The 21,652-nt window shown below is 41.2% G+C and overlaps 1 protein-coding gene across 1 annotated transcript in view; it reads left to right on the plus strand.

The window, feature by feature from the left end:
• Window positions 1-1,660: 1,660 nt before the first annotated feature.
• Window positions 1,661-21,652, plus strand: part of LOC140714445 (heparan-alpha-glucosaminide N-acetyltransferase) — a 366,646-nt gene continuing 346,654 nt past the window's right edge. Inside the window, exons 1-2 of the mRNA XM_073025743.1 lie at window positions 1,661-1,731; window positions 18,529-18,620. Coding sequence (XP_072881844.1) covers window positions 1,662-1,731; window positions 18,529-18,620 — 162 coding nt within the window. The 5' untranslated portion in view covers window position 1,661. The remainder of the gene's footprint in view (window positions 1,732-18,528; window positions 18,621-21,652) is intronic.

A 21,652-nucleotide genomic window follows, 5' to 3' on the forward strand; every position in this document is an offset into this window, starting at 1 on the left:
AGGGTTCAACTTAAACATTAGAATAAAAGGAGATTGAGGCAGAAAGGATGAACCACATATGTGAAGTTAGATTAAAAAAAAGTGGTTACCAAAAATTATTAAACTTAATATTGCCTTGATGCATACAAAGATGAGGTGCAATATCTGGAACTTGGACTCTGTTGGAGCAGTGTAGGACAATATGGATGAGACTAGAATGGGCGCGGGATGTAGAATTAAAGTAACAGGTGAATGAAAACTCACAGTCCCCTTGCACTCTGCAAAGTGCTCAATGTGTTGGGTTTCTTAAAAGTAGAAGGGATCACATTGAATGGAATACACCAAATTGGAAGAAATGCAATGAATTACTGCTTCTGCTGGAAATACTGTATACATCCTCGGATGATTGGAAAGGAAGAGGTTGTTCCTATTGTCGCAAAGGAATGTGATCTAAATGACTTTGACTGTGGAATGATTGTTAGTGCCAGACAGGGTGGCTTGAGTATCTCAGAAACTACTCATGTCCTGGGATTTTAATGCACAACAGTCTCTAGCATCAAGAGTTTACAACACTGATGAAAATGCCTTGTTAATGAGAGAGTCAGAGGAGAATGGCCAGACTGGTTCAAGCTGCCAGAAAGGTGACAGTAATGCACAGGTAAAGCCCTCCCCGCCACTGAGCACATCTACTCGCAGCACTGTCACAGGAAAACAGCATCCATCATCAAAGACCCCACCATTCAGGCCCCATGCTCTCTTCTTGCTGCTGCCATCAGGAAAAAGGTACAGGAGCCTCAAGCCCTACACCACCAGGTTCAGGAATGGTTAGTACCCCTCAATCATCAGGCTCTGGAACTACAGGGGCTAACTTCATTCATCCTCACTTGCCCCATCACAACCTATGGACTCACTTTCAGGGACTCTTCATTTCATGTTCTCTTTATTATTCTATTGTGTTCTTTTTGTATTTGCACAGTTTGTTATCTTTTGCACATTGTTTGTCTGCCCCATTGATGCTATTGTGTTTCTTGTATTTACTGTGAATGCCCACAAGAAAATGAATCTCAGGGTGGTGTATATGTACTTTGCTAGTAAATTTACTTTGAACTTTGAACCACATGTTAAGTCAGTAGTGTGCAGAAGAGCATCTCTGAATGTGCAACACATAAAACCTTGAAGTGGATAGGATACAGCAGCTGAAGACCATACTGAGTTCCACTTCTGTATCTCATAAAGCAGCCACTGAATGTGGATGTAAATGGGTGTAATGATGCAATTCCAGGCTCAGCCAGTGGTCTGTGCTATGGAACAAAGGTTTGCCCAACTTATTTATAAATTTGATAAGAAAATTATCACATATTCATTAACAATCACTGTCACAAGGTACAGTATTTGCAATGCCAGCATAAATCAATTGTATATTGAACTCGTGTAGCATTTAACTGAAAACAAAAACAAATTGCAATTTAGAGTACAGATAGCCAAGAGCTATGCGAACTTTAACAATCCCACGAGGATTTTGTCTGTGCAAGCTGATATATTAATAGCTAAATTATTTTGCTTGCATAGGGTAAATTACTTCTGATTATATCTACAGCCATATATCTGAAAGTTAGTTCTGAACTCTGCTCTAGTCTTTTAAAGCATAATCCAAAGTTCAACTCCTTGTGTTTTTGTCTAACATGGAGGTGAAAAAGGCTGTGGTTGGCATTGTTTTCGTTGCAGTGATGAGTGGTCATGGAGTTTCTTTGGGTAAGAAATACAAATGGAGCCTGCAATGTAGTGATTTGATTCTGATATTAAGATAATACTGATCTGTGAGACAATATCTTGTCATTTAATTTCTAATCTGCCATGCAGATTGGATTTATGTTTTACATATGCATGTTCGATACTCGTGGACATAGATACAGGTTTTGGTGTTGAGTGAGACCAGCACATAGCATTAGATGGTGGTATCAAAGCATCATTGAGTATGCAGTACAGTTCTGCACAGATAGATGCTAAAAAAGGGAAGTGCTTGATTTTATATAGTATTTTTCACATCTCTTTTAGAAGATCCAGTCAATGAATTCTGGTGGTTATTGTGAAGTAAGAAACACAACAAGCTACCACAAGCCACAGTGTGATAATGTCTTGATAACCTATGTTAGAAATGTCGACTGAAGAGCATGGGATCTTTTACATTCACTTGAGAGATTAGACAGGTCTTTGTTTCGTGTAAGCCATCTTCAACACCAAAGCACTTTTTCAGTTGAGTAGTGGAGAATCAGCTGATTCCTTGCTGAAAACACTTGAACCCATAACTTTTTAAATTAGAGAAGAAACTGCTGTCAACTGAATTGTAAATGAGAGCTGCATTTGTCAAATAGTCAATAAGGAACTCTGAGCCTTGGGCTGCAGGAATATCCAAGCGTATCATTGTTTTATAGTCATATTACAGAAGAAAGTAATTGCTTCCAAAGCACTGTACTACAAGTGGTTGAACCACAGATGAATGTGGTATGTTGTGTTTTACACTATGCTCAAGAAGAATATGGTGATATATTCACCATATCAGTAGAAAAGGCAGTGTCTCATGGTAGTTTTGGTGCTTTGAGCAGTGGCCAATCAGTGTTCGGGATTGATTAGCAAGAACAAATTAAAATAAAGCGAGGGCAAGTAGAGTGGCCATTGTCAGAGTTGGAATGGAGATTTTTTAATATTTGGCTCTTTGAGGCTTCATCGAGGAGAGGCCTAAGTGAGAGAAGGCAACAAGCTGTAGGTAGAGTTCCCTCCCTCCCCAACCCCACAGTTTATTGTTCTTCTTTCTTTATGTTTGCTCGGTTAGAACAGGAGAGATGCCAGGCAAGGGTAGTGGAATGGGTAGGCAGGGAAACTTCCAGTGTCCTTGATGACTACATCTGTGAGAAGTGTATCCAGCTGCAGCCACGTTTAGGCGTTGGAGCTGGAACTGGATAAACTGTAGATCATTTGGGAGGCTGAGGCGGTAATAGATAGGACATAGAGAGAGGTAGTTAACTCAAGGTGCAGGACACAGGAAATTGGGTGACAGTGAAGAAAGAGAAAGGGGATAAACAGCCAGTGCAGAATACCCCTGTGGCCATCCCCCTCAACAACAGGTATATCACTTCGGATATTGTTGGGGGGGGGGCGTGACCCAGCAGAGGACAGTCACAGTGGTCAGGTCCCTGGCTTGTGAGTAACTTAGAAGGGGGCGGGGAGAGAAGAATGAGCTGTGGTGACAGGGGATTCGGTAGTTAGGGGAACAGAAAGGAGGTTCTGTGGAAGAGAACAAGATTCCTGGCTAGTATCTTGCCTTCCAGGTGCCAGGGTCCAGGACATCTCGGATCGAGTCCTCAGCATTCGTAAGTGGGAGGGTGAACTGAGAGAGGTCGTGGTCCATGTATGTGCCATAGCTAGGATGAGTGAGGAGATTCTGCAAAGGGAATTCTGGGAGTTAGGTGCTAAGTTAAAGGGCAGCACCTCCAGGGTTGTGATCGCAGGATTTCTACCCATGCCATGTGCTAGTGAAGCCAGAAATGAGGAAGACCGTACGGTTTAACACGTGGCTAAGGTGTTGGTATAGGCGGAGGGCATGAGTTTTGGATCTTTGGGCTCTTTTTCAGGGAAGATAGTTCAGTTTGCACCTGAACTGGAAAGGGACTAATATCATAGCGGGTGGGTTTGCTAGTGCTGCATAGTAGAGTTGCAGGGGAAGGGATTCAGGGTGCCAGAAAAGTTAGTGGAGAGGTTGTGGAGACAGATGTTGCTAAGACCTCAAAATCAGGAATCAAAAGGTTGAGCATGGTGTGACTAGTGTCCTGAGCTGCATATGCTTTAATGCAGTAAGTATCACAGGAAAGGCAGACAAGCTCAGAGCAAATTTGTAGGGAGATCGCAGAATGTTGCAAGAAATGTAAGGTTGTTATAGTTGGTGATTTTAACTTTCCACATATTGACTGGGACTCCCATACCGTAAAAGGGATAGAATTTGTCACATATGTTCAGGAAAGTTTTTTAATCAATACGTTGAAGTCCCAATGAGAGAGCATGTGATACTTGATCTGCTATTAGGGAATGAGACAGGGCAGGTGACAGAAGTTTGCATCTCATGGTCACAATGCCACTAGTTTCAAAGTAAATATACAAAAATATAGGTCCGGTCCGTGGGTTGAAATTCTAAATTGGAGAAAGACCAATTTTGATGGTATCAGAAAGGATCTGGCAAGTGTGGATTTGGACAGGCTGATTTCTGGCAAAGGTGTACTTGGTTAGTGGGAGGCCTTGGTAAGGTGAAATTTTGAGAGTACAAAGCTTCTATGTGCCTCTCACAAGAGAAAGTGAAGATTACAAGTGTATTGAGGCCCTGATTAAGAAAAATAATGAGGTGCATAGCAGGTATAGACAGGTAGGAACAAATGAAGTGCTTATGGTGTATGAGAAATGCTCCATAAATGCTTAAGAAATAAATCAGGAGAGCTAAAAGAAGGCATGAGGTTGCCCTAGCAGATAAGGTGAAGGAAAATCCCAAGGGATATGTTAAGAACAAAAGGATTGCAAGGGACAAAATTGGTCCTCTGGACGATCAGATTGGTAATCCATGTGTGGAGTCAAAAGAGGTGGGAGAGATCTTAAATGAATTACTTCAAGTCAAGTCAACTTTTATTGTCATTTCGACCATAACTGCTGGTACAGTGCATAGTAAAAATGAGACAACATTTTTCAGGACCATGGTTCACATGACACAGAACAAAAACTAGACTGAACTACGTAATAAAAAAACACAGAGAAAGCTATACTAGACTACAGACCTACACTGGACTGCATAAAGTGCACAAAAACAGTGCAGGCATTACAATAAATAATAAACAGGACAGTAGGGCAAGGTGTCAGTCCAGGCTTCGGGTATTGAGGAGTCTGATAGCCTGGGGGAAGAAACTGTTATATAGTCTGGTCGTAAGATCCCGAATGCTTCGGAGCCTTTTCCCAGAGGCAGGAGGGAGAAGAGATTGTATGACGGGTGCATAGGGTCCTTCATAATGCTGTTTCCTTTGCGGATGCAGCATGTAGTGTAAATGTCCGTGATGGCGGGAAGAGAGACCCCGATGATCTTCTCAGCTGACCTCACCATCCGCTGCAGGGTCTTGTGATCCGAGATGGTACAATTTCCGAACCAGGCAGTGATGCAGTTGCTCAGGACGCTCTCAATGCAACCCCTGTAGAATGTGATGAGGATGTGGGGTGGCAGATGGACTTTCCTCAGCCTTCGCAAAAAGTAGAGATGCTGCTGGGCTTTCTTTGCTATGGAGCTGGTGTTGAGGGACCAGGTGAGATTCTCCACCAGGTGAACACTAAGAAATTTGGTGCTCTTTACGATCTCTACCTAGGAGCCGTTGATGTTCAGCGGGGAGTGGTCGCTCCATGCCCTCTTGAAGTCAACAACCATCTCTTTTGTTTTGTTCACATTAAGAGACAGGTTGTTGGCTCTGCACCAATCCGTTACTTGCATCTGTATTTATTCAAGAGATGGACACAGAGTCTATAGAGGTGAGACAAAGCAGCGTCGACCTCATGGACCCTATACAGGTTACAGAGACGGAGTGTTTGCTGTCCTGAGCCAAGTTAGGGTGGATATATCCCCAGGGCCTGAGAAAGTGTACCCTTGGACCCTGCGGGAGGCAAGTGCAGAAATTGTTGGGGCCCTAGCAGAGATACTTAAATCAACCTTAGTGACAGGAGATGTACCACAGGATTGGAGGTTAGCCAATGTTGTTCTGCTGTTTAAGAAAATAAACCAAGAAATTGTAGGCCAGTAAGCCTGATATTAGTAGTGGGATAATTATAGGAAGGTATTCTAAGGGACGAGATATATAAGTATTTGGATAGATAGGGACTGATTAAGGATAGTCAGCATAGCTTTGTATGTGGTATGTCATGTCTAACCAATTTTATAGAGTTTTTCGAGAAAGTTACCAGGAAAGTGGATGAAAGCAAGACAATGCATGTTGTCTCATAGACTTTAGCAAGGCATTTGACAAGGTCTGATATGGGAGGTTGGTCAAGAAGATTCAGTCACTCAGCATTCAAGACCAGGGATAAGTGTCAGCAGGGAGATCAGTGGGGAGGGACAAATGGACAAGGGTGTCACGTAGAGAGTGATCCTTTCACTACATGAAAGTGGGAGTGAGGGAAAGATGTGCTTGGTGGTGGAATCCTGTTGGAGATGGCAGAAGTTTCAAAGAATTATGTGCTGGATGTGGAAGCTGGTTGGGTGGTAGGTGAGCACAAGAGGAATCCTATCCCTGGTAGGGTGGCAGGAGGATGGGGTAAGGGCAAATGTGTGTCAGATGGAAGAGATATGATTGAAGGCAGCCTTTATGGTGGAGGAAGGGAAGTCCCTTTCTTTGAAAAAGGATATCTCCTTCGTTCTCATCCTGAGAGTAGATGCGGTGGAATTGAGAGAAGGGGATGGTGCTTTTACAAGTAACAGGGTGGGAAGAGGTATAGTCCAGGTAGCTGTGAAGAATGCTTTTGGCATATTGGCCTTCATAAATCAAAGTATTGAGTACAGGAGATGGGATGTTATGTTGAAGTGGTATAAGACATTGGTGAGGCCTAATTTGGAGTATTGTGTGTAGATTTGGTCACCTGCCTACAGGAAAGATGTAAAGAAGGTTGAAGGAGTACAGAGAAAATTTACAAGGATATTGCTGGGTCTGGAGGACCTGAGTTATAAGGAAAGATTGAATAGGTTATGACTATTTCTTGGAACATAGAAGAGTGAGAGAGGATTTGATAGAGGTATACAAAATCAAGAGGGGTATAGATAGGGTAAATGCAAGCAAGCTTTTTCCACTGAGGTTGGGCTTGCACTACAAACAGAAGCCATGGTTTAAGGATGAAAGTTGAAAAGTTTAAGGGGAATATGAGGGGAAACTTCTTCAGAGGGTTGTGAGAGTGAGAGCATTTGCCAGCACAAGTGGTGTCTGCAAGCTCAGTTTCAATGTTTAAAGTAAGTTTGGATAAGTACATGGATGGTAGGGCTATGGAGGGTTATGGTCCTGGTGCAGGTTGATAGGAGTAGGCAGTTTAAATGTTTTGGTGTGGACTAGATGTGCTGAAGGGCTTGTTTCTGTTCTATAATGTACTTTGACTCTGTTTGTACATCCTATGAATAGTTGTACTGATCACCATATAATTTGAAGTCAGCTTATGCACACTCCTATTATCTGTATACTGATCAATTAGTATCTTCCCACTGCAACTGAAGAGATAAATACTATATGTTCTGCCTGAAATTGTGCCAGCTGTTTGCTATTAACCATAGTTTGGAACTTTTGCTGAACACTCAATATTAGTGTTCAGCAAAAGTTCCAAACTGGGCTAGTTGGATTGCAGTCTCCAGCCTAACTGATTAAGTAACTGCATAGAAATGTCACTTGGATAAGAAGTTTATCTGCTACTTTACAGTGACTCTAAGCCAATATTTAAAAGAATAGGGTGATTCTTATTGGACAGACATTGGAATCAACATTTTTCTATGCTGTCTCCTTGTGGTGTTTTTGCCATTGAAATACTATTAGTGCCTTTCCACACTTTGGCTTCTTTGCATTTGGCTCTTACCAAATTAGTCTTAAAATCTCTCAGTTTAAGGAAATAGTTCACAAAGTAAGGAGAGCATTTGAACATACATAATATTCTGGAATAAAAACAAGCATCTTTTCCATTTCATGCTTCTACAATCATTGATAATTTGTTCATAACCCTCTGGATATGATGTGTGAGTATTTGTATGTTATGACAGTCTTGAACACAGGTTGCTTCATATGCTGATCAGAATGTTTTAATTACAACTTTGGCCAAATTTAATGAAAATCACAATACACTGTATATGTGCCTTATGGAACGTGTGTCACAGTGAACTGAATTGAATTGACTTGGTTTCTTACATCCTTCACATATATGAGGAGTAAAAATCTTTATGTTATGTCTCTGTCTAAATGTGCAATGTGCAATCATAATAATTTGTAATAACTTATAATAAATGGAACTGTCAATGTAACATAGAAATACACTCAAATCAGCACGAGTTAATCAGTCAGATAGCCTGGTGGAAGAAGCTGTCCCGGAGCTTGTTGGTCCTGGCTTTTATGCCGCAGTACCATTTTCTGCAGCTGGAATAGATTGTGGTTGGGGTGACTCGGGTCCTCAATGATCCTTTGGGCCCTTTTTTCACACCTGTCTTTGTAAATGTCCTGCAATCGTGGGAAGTTCACATCTACAGATGTGCTGGGCTGTCTGCACCACTCTCTGCAGAATCCTGCGATTATGGGAGGTACAGTTCCATACCAGGCAGTGATGCAGCCAGTCAGGATGCTGTCAATTGTACCCCTGTAGAAAGTTCTTAGGATTTGGGGGCCCATACCAAACTTTCTCAACCATCTGAGGTGAAAGAGGCACTGTTGTGCCTTTTTCACCACACATCTGTTGTATGCAAACCACGTGTGGTCCTCGATGATGTGGATGCCGAGGAACTTAAAGCTGTTTTACCCCCTCAGCCCCAGATCCATTGATGTCACTAGGGGTTAGCCCGTCTCCATTTCTTCTGTAATCCACAACCAGCTCCTTTGTTTTTGCGATATTGAGGGAGAGGTTGTTTTCTTGACACGACTGTGTCAGAGAGATGACTTCTTTCCTGTAAGGCACCTCGTTATTGTTTGTGATTAGGCCAATCAATGTAGTGTCATTGGCAAATTTAATTAGCAGATTAGAGCTGTGGGTTGTGACACAGTCATTGGTATACAGGAAGTAAAGGAGGGGACTTAGTACACAGCCCTAAGGGGCTCCTGTGTTGAGAGTGAGAGGGGTGGAGGCAAGGGAACCCACTCTTATCACCTGCCAGCGATCTGACGTAATTAGGTTAGAACAAATAAACCTCTCAGCTACTGTCCTAACATGTAATGTTCCTTTGTATTCCTTGCTGATGACCTACCTCCTTCACTTGAAAGCCTTCTTACTCACCTCTCTTACAGTAAAGTCCTACATACATATGAATATAAATATACCTCCAAGAATTGTGTGCATTATGTGGTATGATGTTTGATAACTTTTTCTGCCCTTTTATTTCCTGCCTTATTTCTGTTGAAAACATATGTTGCAATATTTCTGTTGTCAATTGAATACAACACATATAAAACATACCAAATCATATGTGGTGAACTACATATACCTGTCTAGACACGCCCCCCGCTGACTGCTCCTGTGGCTCCTTCCACAGACCCCGGTATAAAGGCGATTGGAGACACAGCCCCAGCCTCAGTCTCCAGGATGTAGTGTGGTGGTCAATTGCTGCTTGTTCTTTCTTTCTTCCAGCCAATAAAAGCCTATATCTCACCTCACGTCTCCGAGAGTTATTGATGGTGCATCATCATAACTTTCCTAATGACTATACTGCTTTATTAATTGTGATTAGTTCAATCAACTCATTTTAATTGGTTTTAATTGTCTTACTGTTTATTTCTCACCTAAGATCAATGAGAGAAATAACTGTTTCTGAACACAAACACACACAATTGAGGCTTTTTAAGAACTGATCACTCTAAGCACTGTGCAGTGTCTTGACAGCCATACAAGTGTATGCAGCTGACACTGGTTGGAAACCGATTGGCAGCAGTCTCCTGCCCCAGTTAAGTGGCATATTGTCCCAAATAAGTGAAAGGGAATCCAAACTGTTTTCCCAATTTAGTTTTTGTTCTTTAACAATTATCCAAAATAAGTGGATTCCTTGTTTAACTAATTGCCCAATTAACTGGGATCCACTGTATTACTCACTTAGGTGAACCTTACTGGGGTCAATGCAGTGAGTTATTTTACAAATCAGATACTTGGGGTCTTCTGAAATTACTAGCTACCAGAGTTATTACTATCAGTTTTTTCATGAGGAATCTATTTTACACTTTTTTACATATCTTCCAGTTATTACTTTAATTTTAGGCCAACTTTATGGTTCTTAGTCTATTACTTTCCTAATGTGTACATGTTCCTTTAATTCTTTCAAATTCTCACTGGCTTCCAGAATCACCTGGTCTACAATTATTAGAGTTTATGCTTTTACAATTTGTCTGTCCCATGTACACATTATCCCAACTAATATCAGAATATCTTTAACCATCTTCCAATGTTGTTAGGGAAAGTGGACTGTTCTCAAGTCTGTAAAGCAGCCTCATCTTAAAAGCTCTCTCAGGCATGCTTCCACACTAACAAAATTTCAGTGTCTTCATTGTCACACAATCCCTTTTCAATCTCACCAGGTCTATTTGTTTCCAATTCTTCTACTTAACTCTTTTTTGTTCAACTGTCTACATTCCTTTTAGAATTAGGTTTCCTTTTTTCTTGGAAGTAAATCCTCATTTCAACACTGTACAGTTTTAAGATCAATTATCATTTCAATGGCATTTATTGTTTCCAGTAGACTAAGTAACATGAAATGATAAATTCAGAATAGCAGTGAATGTCATTGGTTGTAAGTTATTTTGTATCTGGATAAAGACTGCTTAGCTGCTAAAATGGATACTGGCTAATCGCCTGTCCTTTTGAAGATAATTTTGGTCACCTCATCAGGGGAAGTGGTCATAATAGGCTGCCATGAGGTTAATTAAAAAATAATTGTTGGGCCAAGTTGCTACTAATTGGTAATATTCTCCATGGAAAAGTCAGGATGTTAAGATCTGAAAAGTCTGCATTGATCATCTAGGATTTCTATATTTGATTCAAACTTCATAGTTTGATAAATTGAAGATATTATCAAGAGCGACATAGAGGCAGGGCAGACTAGGGGATATGAAAGTGCTGTCACAAGAAAGCAGCATCCATCATCAAGGACCTCTATCATCCAGGTCATGCTCTCCTCTTACTGGTTCCATCAGTCAGAAGGCACAGAAGCCTGAGGTCCCTCACCACCAGGTTCAGGAACATTTATTACCCTTCAACTATCAGGCTCCCGAACCAGCGTGGATAACTCCTGCCACCTCAACACTGAGCTGTATCATGACCTATGGACTCACTTTCAAAGACTCTACAACTCATATTCTCAGTACTTTTTATTCACGCTGTTTATTTTCTTATATTTGCACAGTTTGTCTTCTCTTGCACATTGGTTGTGTGTCAGTTTTTGTGCATAGCTTTTATTTGATTCTATTATATTTCTTTATTCTACTGTGATGCCTGCAAGAAAACAAATCTCGGGGTAGTATATGGTGACATATATGTACTTTGATAATAAATATTCTTTGAACTTTTGAACTTTGAAGAAATCTTGTATTCAGATAAAATTAAAAGCCAATTGGAGTTTCATGTTTGAAATGGGCAAGGTCATCTGAATCTGTTGATGCATTATTGGCATGTAGCGTTGGCCTTTGCACCTAAATGTTATGGATTATTCGCATTTGGAGACCATAAATCAAATGTAATGTTGCTACACCAAGCAAACAAAGTTTGAGGAAACAGACCATTATTCTTGCTCATGTGGTGGGACACCAGAGACTCCAACACATGCAACCAATTTGTGAGTGTAACATTGGTAGCTGGGAGTAATGGTCAAGGTTTGACAGAAATGTATGAAGAAGAGTCTGTAATAAAAATGCACTCAATCAAGAATTTGTGGTTATAGCGAGGATTGATTTATGGATGAGGAATAATGGGCTCAATGAACAAAATTGTAAACTATACAAGTTTGATTGGATGGTGAAAAGTGGGTTGCAAGAAATGGATTTAATTTGCAAAATCAGTTTTCTTCCTTGTGTGCATATTTTATTGCAGTTAACAACGTTATTAGCAGTGCTTAATGTTTGGCATTCTCATATCTGAGTCCTATGGGCAAGATTGTCCCTCTCCAGCAACAATCCCTCTAACTTCTTGACAGCTGTACAGACCAGCCATTACTTTGAGTAGGAAATTTTTGCACAGCCTAAAAACTGTGCAACACTTTAAATCTATTTTGTAATATACATAATTAATGAATATTTAGAATGAAACCTGGAAACATTTTATTTATTGATTGAAGGAAATAATGAAATATAGTACAGCATAGAAGATCTTGCATGTTTTGTAAACTATTAAATTTGGATGGTGTTGGCATTCAGCAGACCAGAGGAAGGAAGATGGTGCCAAGTGAACAACAGGATGAAGGGCAACATCCTGCAGATGGTTCATGAAACCACTTCTTTCACTTCTTTTATGTCTTCATTTTCTTTCATATGTGATTCAGCTACTGTTGGAGCCTATGATTTACATTTTGGTGGTGTGTTTTTGGGTTGATTGAGTGATTTGATACTTTACTGACTCCAAAGGTGTTCAGTGAGGCTTTGAGCGAAATGTGTGGCCTTGAAGCCAAGAAGGCTGGAGAAGGAGCGCGAGTCCACAATCAACTCCATTTTCTTTTACCAGTCTCGTGAATTGAAACATTGAGGAAGGTTGAAATTATTGAGACCTGAGTGGAAGGCGAGCAGGTGTTCACTGCCTTCTTCCAGCCTCTTGCTTGCTGCTGCCAGACAATGTCTGCATGTGATGGTCTCCCTCTCACTCTCTCTTCCTCTTGCAGAGGAAGGTCCCTGCACTCAAATGGTCTTCCTCTCCCCCTCTCCCCCTCACCCTCAATAAAGCTGGAGGATTGTGCTTGAGTCCTAGGTCTTGTGCAAGGTTTAATCGATGCGGTTTGTGGGATGGACTCTGTAGGTCATGTTACGATGTTTCTGGTTTCTGAATGCTTCTTTTTTTGTTGCTATTTTGGACACTTTTGATTGGGGTGGCCTACAGATGATGAACGACACAGCAGTAGATTGAAATGGCATTGTAGGCATTCACAGTAGAACAAAGAAATATAATAGAATCAAATAAAAGCTACACAAAAAAAAACTGACACACAACCAATGTGCAAAAGAAGACAGACTGTGCAAATGCAAAAAAAAAATCTCCTCCATTTCACGCACATCGGCCCTCACCCCATCCTCCCCTCACCACAACAGGGACCATGTTCCCCTTGTCCTCACCCACCACCCCACCAGCCTCCAGATCCAGCACATTATCCTCTGCAACTTCCACCACCTTCAACAGGACCCCACCACCCAGCACATCTTTCCCTCCCTACCCCTCTCTGCTTTTCGCAGGGATCATTCCCTTCGCGACTGCCTGGTCCACACGTCCCTCCCCACAGATTTCCCACCTGGTACTTTTCCCTGTAAGTGCAAGTGCTACACCTGTCCCTACACCTCATCTCTTACCACCATTCAGGGCCCCAAACAGTCCTTCCAGGTGAGGCAACACTTCACCTGTGAGTCTGTTGGGGTAATCTATTGCATCCGGTGCTCCCAGTGCGGCCTCCTGTACATCAGCGAGACCCGACCCAGATTGGGGACCGCCTTGTTGAGCACCTCCGCTCCATCCGCCACAACAGACAGGATCTCCCGGTTGCCACACACTTCAACTCTGCTTCACCTTCCCATTCGGATATGTCCATACATGGCCTCCTCTACTGCCATGATGAGGCCAAACTCAGGTTGGAGGAGCAACACCTGATACACCGTCTGGGTAGTCTCCAGCCCCTTGGTATGAACATTGAATTCTCCAACTTCCGGTAATTCCCTTCCTCTCCCTTCCCCATCCCACTTCCATTCTGCCTCCTTCTTCTAGCTGCCTATCACCTCTATCGTGATTCTGCCTTCTTCTACTACCCATAGTGTTTTCCCCTTACATTCCTCCTTCACCCCTCCTGCCTATCCCTTCCCTGCTTCCCCTCCCCCACCCCTTGATCTTTCCTCTGATTGGTTTTTCACCTGGCACCTTCCACCCTTCTCCTTCCCAGCCTCCCCCATCCTTCTTTATAGGACCCCTGCCCCCTCCTTCTTCATCCCGACGAAGGGTCTCAGCTCGAAATGTTGACTGCTCATTTCAACGGATGCTGCCCGACCTGCTGAGTTCATCCAGCTTGTTTGTACTTGTTGATTTGACCACAGCATCTGCAGTGTACTTTTTATTTTAGTAAATTGAACTGAACTGAATATGCCTGGACTCTATCAATTCTGTGTTTTTCACTCATTTTTTTGTCATTTGCGCAATTTGCTTTTTATTTGTGTGTGTGGGTGTTTGAACAGGTTCTATGTTTTTCCCTGGTTTGTGGCTGTCTGTGGGAAGATGAATCTCAGGGTTGTACACTGCATGCATACTTTGATGATAAATGTACATTGAATTTTGAAATGAGTTACTGACTTCCATTCTGTTTATTGTTACAATTTGTAACAGTTGTAGCTTAAAACACTGACAATGTAAATCCGTTGAAACTTTGAAACTCTGAAATGTTTTAAAGTAAAGGTTGTGGTATGTTTAATATTTTAAAAATTGTGGATTATATTCATCAACACATCATTAATTACAGAGTATTTCATCATTGTATTAATATAGATCGTAAAATTATATTACCATAATTTCAAAATTATATTAACATTATATAAAAGAAAATACTAGCTACCCAGCAACAAAGACTATATGCATGGGAGCATTTCAGTGACTATGCGATCGTGCACCTGTGCAGCTTAGAGGGAAAGTGGTGCCGTCTGGACACTTCAGCACAAAATATAGACTGACACCCAACAGTAATATTGATAGAGTGCTGTGTTGTTAAAAGGCACAGCCTTTCGAATGAGATGTTGAACAGAATCTTCTCTTTCAATAATATACAAGATTCTGTGGCAACGCTTTGAGGAAAATGGAGTTTCCCCGCTGTTGTTATCATATTTATCTTTCAGCCAACTTCACAGAAATCAGGTTATCTGGTTATTTTCACATTACTGCTTATGGGAGCCCGCACGAGCAAATCAATGGACGTAGCTCACGCAGTACAGCAATATCTACGTTTCAAAAGAGCTTCATTGACTGCAAAGTGCCGGTAGTTTTCTGTGCTCTGTATCCACAGAGATTGTTGGAGATATTAAATGGTCCCAGAGGGAGGTCTCACATATTCTTGGTGCGCCATTATTTTAAATTGTGATGTTCATGATCATATAATATCCTGAAGTGCTGAATACCTGATAATACTTTATTATACATCAATAGTTTGAAATTTATCAGTAGTGTTGGATCGAAGAAACAGAAGATATACACTCAGTGACCACAATATTAGGTGCAGGAGCCGTCTTCTGCTGCTGTAGCCCATCCATGTGAAGTTTGTCATGTTGTGCATTCAGAGGTGCTCTTCTGCTCACCACTGTTGTGTTATGCGGTTATTTGAGTTACTGTCACCTTCGTGTCAGCTTGGACCAGTCTGACCATTTTTCTTTGACCACTTTAATTAACAAAATGTTTTCACTCACAGAACTGCCACTCACTGGATTTGTTTTTTTGTTTTTTGCAACTGTAAATGCTAGAGACTATTATACATGAAAATTCCAGGAGATCAGCAGTTTCTGAGATACTCAAACCACTCTATCTGGCACCAACAATAATTTCGTGGTCAAAGTCACTAAGATCACATTTCTTCCCTATTCTGATGTTTGGTCTGAACAGCAACTTAACCTCTTAACTGAGTCTGCATACTTTAATGCGTTGAATTGCTGCCACATGATAGCTGATTAGATATATGGGTGAACGAGCAGGTGTACATGGATCTATCTATTAAAATGGCCACTGAATTGAATTGAATTGACTTTATTTCTTATGTCCTTCACATACATTAGGAGTACTAGTCTTTACATTACATCTCAGTCTAAATGTGCAATGTGAAATCTTTAATAATTTGTAATAAATAGTATGTACAACAGGACACTCAATATAGCATAGAAATACAATTGTATCAGTGTGAATTAATCAGCCTGATGGTCTGCTGGAAGAAGCTGTCCAGGAGCCTGCTGGTCCTGGCTTTTATGCTGCGGTGCTGTTTCCCAGATGGTGGCACCTGGAACAGTTTGCGGTTGGGGTGACTCGGGTCCCCAATGAACCTTCAGGCCCTTTTTAGCACCTGGCTCTGTAAACATCCTGAATAGCAGGAAGTTCACATCTACAGATGAGCTGGGCTGTCCGCACCACTCTCTGCAGAGTCCTGCGATTGAGAGAAGTACAGTTCCCATACCAGGCAGTGATGCAGCCAGTCAGGATGCTCTCAATTGTGCCCCTGTAGAAAGTTCTCAGGATTTGGGGACTCATGCCAAACTTCTTTAACCATCTGAGGTGAAAAAGGTGCTGTTGAGTTTTTTTTTGCAGCACACAGCTGGTATGTACAGACCATGTGTGATACTCAGTGGTGTGTATGCCAAAGAACTTAAAGCTGTTCACCTTCTCAGCCCCAGATCCATTGGTGTCAATAGGAGTTAGCCTGTCTCCATTCCTTCTGCAGTCCACAACCAGCTCCTTTGTTTGTGCAACACTGGGGGAAAGGTTGCTTTCTTGATACCAGGGTGATGACTTCTCTGCAGGCTGCCTCGATATTATTTGAGATGAGGCCAATCAGTGTAGTATCATCAGCAAATTTAATCAGCAGATTGGAGCTGTGGGTGTTGACACAGTCATGGGTATACAGAGAGTAAAGGAAGGGTCTTAGGACACAGCCTTGAGGAGCTTCTGTGTTGAGGGTCAGAAGGGCAGAGGTGAGGGAGCTGACACTTACCACCTGCCAGTGATCTGACAGGACATCCAGGATCCAGATACATAAGGCAGGATAGATAGATAGATACTTTATTCATCCCCATGGGGAAATTCAACTTTTTTTTCCAATGTCCCATACACTTGTTGTAGCAAAACTAATTACATACAATACTTAACTCAGTAAAAAATATGATATGCATCTAAATCACTATCTCAAAAAGCATTAATAATAGCTTTTAAAAAGTTCTTAAGTCCTGGCGGTTGAATTGTAAAGCCTAATGGCATTGGGGAGTATTGACCTCTTCATCCTGTCTGAGGAGCATTGCATCGATAGTAACCTGTCGCTGAAACTGCTTCTCTGTCTCTGGATGGTGCTATGTAGAGGATGTTCAGAGTTTTCCATAATTGACCGTAGCCTACTCAGCGCCCTTCGCTCAGCTACCGATGTTAAACTCTCCAGTACTTTGCCCACGACAGAGCCCGCCTTCCTTACCAGCTTATTAAGACGTGAGGCGTCCCTCTTCTTAATGCTTCCTCCCCAACACGCCACCACAAAGAAGAGGGCGCTCTCCACAACTGACCTATAGAACATCTTCAGCATCTCACTACAGACATTGAATGACGCCAACCTTCTTAGGAAGTACAGTCGACTCTGTGCCTTCCTGCACAAGGCATCTGTGTTGGCAGTCCAGTCTAGCTTCTCATCTAACTGTACTCCCAGATACTTGTAGGTCTTAACCTGCTCCACACATTCTCCATTAATGATCACTGGCTCCATATGAGGCCTAGATCTCCTAAAGTCCACCACCATCTCCTTGGTCTTGGTGATATTGAGACGCAGGTAGTTTGAGTTGCACCATATCACAAAGTCCTGTATCAGTTTCCTATACTCCTCCTCCTGTCCATTCCTGACACACCCCACTATGGCCGTGTCATCAGCGAACTTCTGCACATGGCAGGACTCCGAGGTTTCTGAGCTTCTTGTCAAGCCTGGAGGAAATTATGGTGTATGATACTGAACTGTAGTCCAAGAACAGCATTCTTAAATAAGCATCGTTCTTCACCAGGTGTGTAAAGGTGGTGTGTAGAGCTGTGGCTATTGCGTTATCTGTTGATTGGTTGTGTCAGTAGGGGAATTGTAGGGGGTCCAGTGTGGGTCCTTGACCAGCATCTCAAAACATTTGCTTATTATTGAGGTGAGTGTGACAGGATGCCAGTTGTTCAGGCATGTTACCTTGGTCTTTTTAGGCACAGGAACAACGGTGGATGTTTTGAAGCAGGAGGGCAGTGTACACTGGGAGAGGGAGAGATTAAAAATGTCTGTAAACAGACCTACCAGTTGTGCTGCACACATCCGGAGTATCCGCCTTGGGATGCTGTCCTGTCCTGCAGCCTTGTGACTGTCCACTCATTGGAAACACCTGCGTACTTCCGCCTCAGCGAGTATATATTTTGATGAGATATATCTCCTTTCATGTTCTCCTTACAACCATTTAATTACTTTTAATTAATAGTTTTAATTATTACTTTAAAATATTAGTTATATAATTTATGAGCAAATGTGATAGATGACTTGAGTACTGTAGGGTCAGGTGGGGAACAGTTAAATAAGGAAATTGTTGATGTTAAGTGGTGATACTGAAAAGTATGAACTACACAGTGAGTTATTATTGGTTTGCATATCATTACGATGTGTTGCTTACAAGGAAATTAGTTAAATAATTTTGGCTCATATGAACAAAAGAATACGTTTAATTTTCAGCTCCATGTCCTTGAATGTAGCATTTTGCAAAGTGTAGGAGTTCATGGTTAGGAATGAAATGAGCTTCAAACTCATTGAAGAGCTGGAAGGAAGTGGGATAACCAACAAAAAGAGACATGATTATTTTCTATTCTTTTATTTTCTATTGCCTACAGATCTGAAGATTGATCAAGCACTGGTTACTCTGCATAATACCTTGAGCCAACATAATGTCAGCATCCTCTACCTGTCGGATTACTGTTATAAGGTAATAAGGTTGGCCAACACATTTGACTATCACATCATTTATCCCTCTAACAATCAATAGTCAGGGCAGAGATTATGGGCAGTGCAGACTATGTACAGCAACTTTACACACTTGTGCTACATTATTTCCATTGATCTTTCTATATTTACAATAGGTTGCACATGATAATTGAAATTTCTGTAGTTTACAGTACTGTGCAAAAGTCTTAGGCATATATATAAAAAACTAGGGTGCCTAAGGCTTTTGCACAGTACTGTGCCAACGCGGAGCAGAGACTGAGTTTATAAATCTGGTGGGAGCAAAAGGATGTTAGGAAGGGCAAGGGTGAAATGTCAAGGGAGGGCCGTGGGACAGGTGTCAGAGAAGGAGTGCCAGGGACAGGGGTTGGTGTGGGTGTAGACACACCCAGCCCTGCGACTTCAGGCGAGGTAATTTGATTCCAAACAATTGGTTTATTGATCTTTATTGAATGTCTCTCTGGTGCTCCTACTCCTCCACCTCCCTTCCTCTTTTCCCAACCATGATTCCCTCTGCTTGCCCCCTTTGACTCTCAGTCCACAGTAGAGCCCCATATCAAAATCATGTTTATCATCACTCACATATGTCATGAGGTTTGTTTCTTTTTGTGGTAGCGGTACAGTGCAATGCATAAAATGACTGTGGTCCTGTGCACCATTTTTAGGCACCCTAGCTACGTACATGTGCCTAAGGCTTTTGCACAGTTCTGTAGGTTGAAGGTGACCTGTCACTTCGACTGTACTTTCACACACCCTACATCAATTAAATTGGTTGACACAGTAGTATCAATACTCATGAGTTAGAGGTGGGATGGAAATTGTAATTTATATTCATTCAAATTTGCAGTGGTCTATTAAAGTGGCAAATTCTAGCTCAAAGAGAACCACTTGAGTTTGATAGGAGTGTATTTCTAGCAAGTTGCAGTGAGTGGAGGATAGTTAAACAATAGGAAGATTGTGTGTAACATCAATCCTGATTCCCTATGGTAGTGAGGTCTTCAAGCATGATTAGTTGGGGAATAATATTGCCTGTACATGTATAGCTGAAACATTTTGTATGGGTTGATCGTCATGATTTTGCTTCTCCTGGTTGGCTCAAGTACTTAGAAGACAAATGCCATGCTTGCTGTTTGCAATTGTCTTATAGGCTGAGGAAAGGATATGTAACTTGGCAAATTTTGTTCCAGAATGGAAAGCTTTCATAGGTCTCCATTCATCTCACAGCTCTTCAAAGGATATTGTTGGCGCAGGGCAATCACCTCCTTGCCTGTAGGACAAACTTATTGTATATCAAACAGATATCAGTCATGTGAAGCACTAAACGATGTTTCCAGGTGAAAGACGCAATATTAAGAGAATAGTATAGGAATGTTGGAAAAATTGTCAACAGAAAAAGCTACTTTTTTATTATGTTGACTTTTTTCCAAAATTGAAAAAGTAACAGCGTAGCCTACCCTTATTTGTAATGTATTCTGATCACCGAATAGTCAACAAATGCCTTTTAAAAAATGATTGGCTGCCACTGAGATCTTCTGGGATAACTGAGTGCCCTTAGTTTGAAAAAATAATTTTTGAACTATCAGTCACCTTCCCTCTGAGCTTGCTTTGTTGCCATTTTTGGGATATGCCAAAAAATCTTGGAATTTCAGTTGATATGGTGTTCAACATTGAAAAGGTTCCCTCTTGGTCTTCAGGGCAGACAACTAAACAGATAATTGGAGAGAGAGGCTCTAAATACACACTCGTTCCTCAATGTTGGCAGGGCCTAATGAAAAAGGATAAAGGAAAAAGGATATGTTAGAAAGACTTTAGAAAGCATATGTATCCAATATTATAATGCAATAAAAAGCATCAGATGTGATAAATCAAGTAATGATTTTGGAAATTATATTTAACTGCATATGTTTGAAGGATTTTTTAAAATGTAAATTACTTCTGTTTCAGAGGAATTTGATTTACCGTGCTGCCTGTATTGTTTCACTCTGTTACAATCAGACTGCTAATTTATCATGGATCATTATTAGTTGGAACCTAAAGGAAGACTGCACATCTGCTTCTTCCTCTCTCATTCCCTGCTTGGGATAAATACTAAAAATGGAAAGTAATTTGTATTGATAAACTCTCCACTTTTGCCAGCAGGTGGTGTTAGAAGCTAGCTAATCTGACAATAGTTCTGCATTTGCTCACACACAAACCTTTCAAAAACTGTTGCAAGTGGTTCTTCATGTCAAAGCCGAAGTATAATTTATCATCAAAAATAAATGTTACACATACTACATTGAGATTCATTTTCTTGCAGGCATTTACAGGAAAATAAAGAAATACGATATAATTTATGAAAAAACTATGCATAAAGACTGCAAACAACCAAGGTGCAAAAGAAGACATATTGTGCAAATTAAAAAATACTAAATAATACTGAGAACATGAGTTTCAGAGTCATTGTAAGTGAGTCTGTACATTGAGTTGTGAGTGAAGTTATCCACTCTGATTCAGGAACCTGATGGTTGAAGGAGGGTAATAACTGTTCCTGAACCTGGTGTGTGGACTTACGGCTGCAGTATCACTTGGTCAGTGGTAGTAGTGAAAAGAGAACATGGCTTAAATGGCGAGGTCCTTGATGATAGATACTGCTTTCTTGTGGCAGCGCTACAAGGAACACACAGGAACAAAATATTGTTTATTTTCCTGGGGAATCCCAAAATAGGCATCAAAGAATCTTCTCTAGTTGTTAAGCTCATTTTGGTTAAGTGAAGTCTATTCTCATACCTGAAGCAGAGTAGGTTCAAGCCCCATGCCAGAATGTGACTGTAAAGGCTGACGCAGAACAGAAGGCGTTTTGTATTGTTAAGAGTGGCATGTGTTGGATAGACCTTTACTGACATCCTAGAAGTTGTTCAGATGATGTTAGCCATCTCCTGGTGCTATGAAAAAAAGCAAAGTAGTAAGTTCTATGATTATTTGGGGCAAAATGTCTCCTTTGATCAATACTATATAACACACACACACACACAC

This window comes from Hemitrygon akajei, chromosome 21 (genome assembly GCF_048418815.1).
Source record: "Hemitrygon akajei chromosome 21, sHemAka1.3, whole genome shotgun sequence".
In the NCBI taxonomy this organism is placed as follows: Eukaryota; Metazoa; Chordata; class Chondrichthyes; order Myliobatiformes; family Dasyatidae; genus Hemitrygon; species Hemitrygon akajei.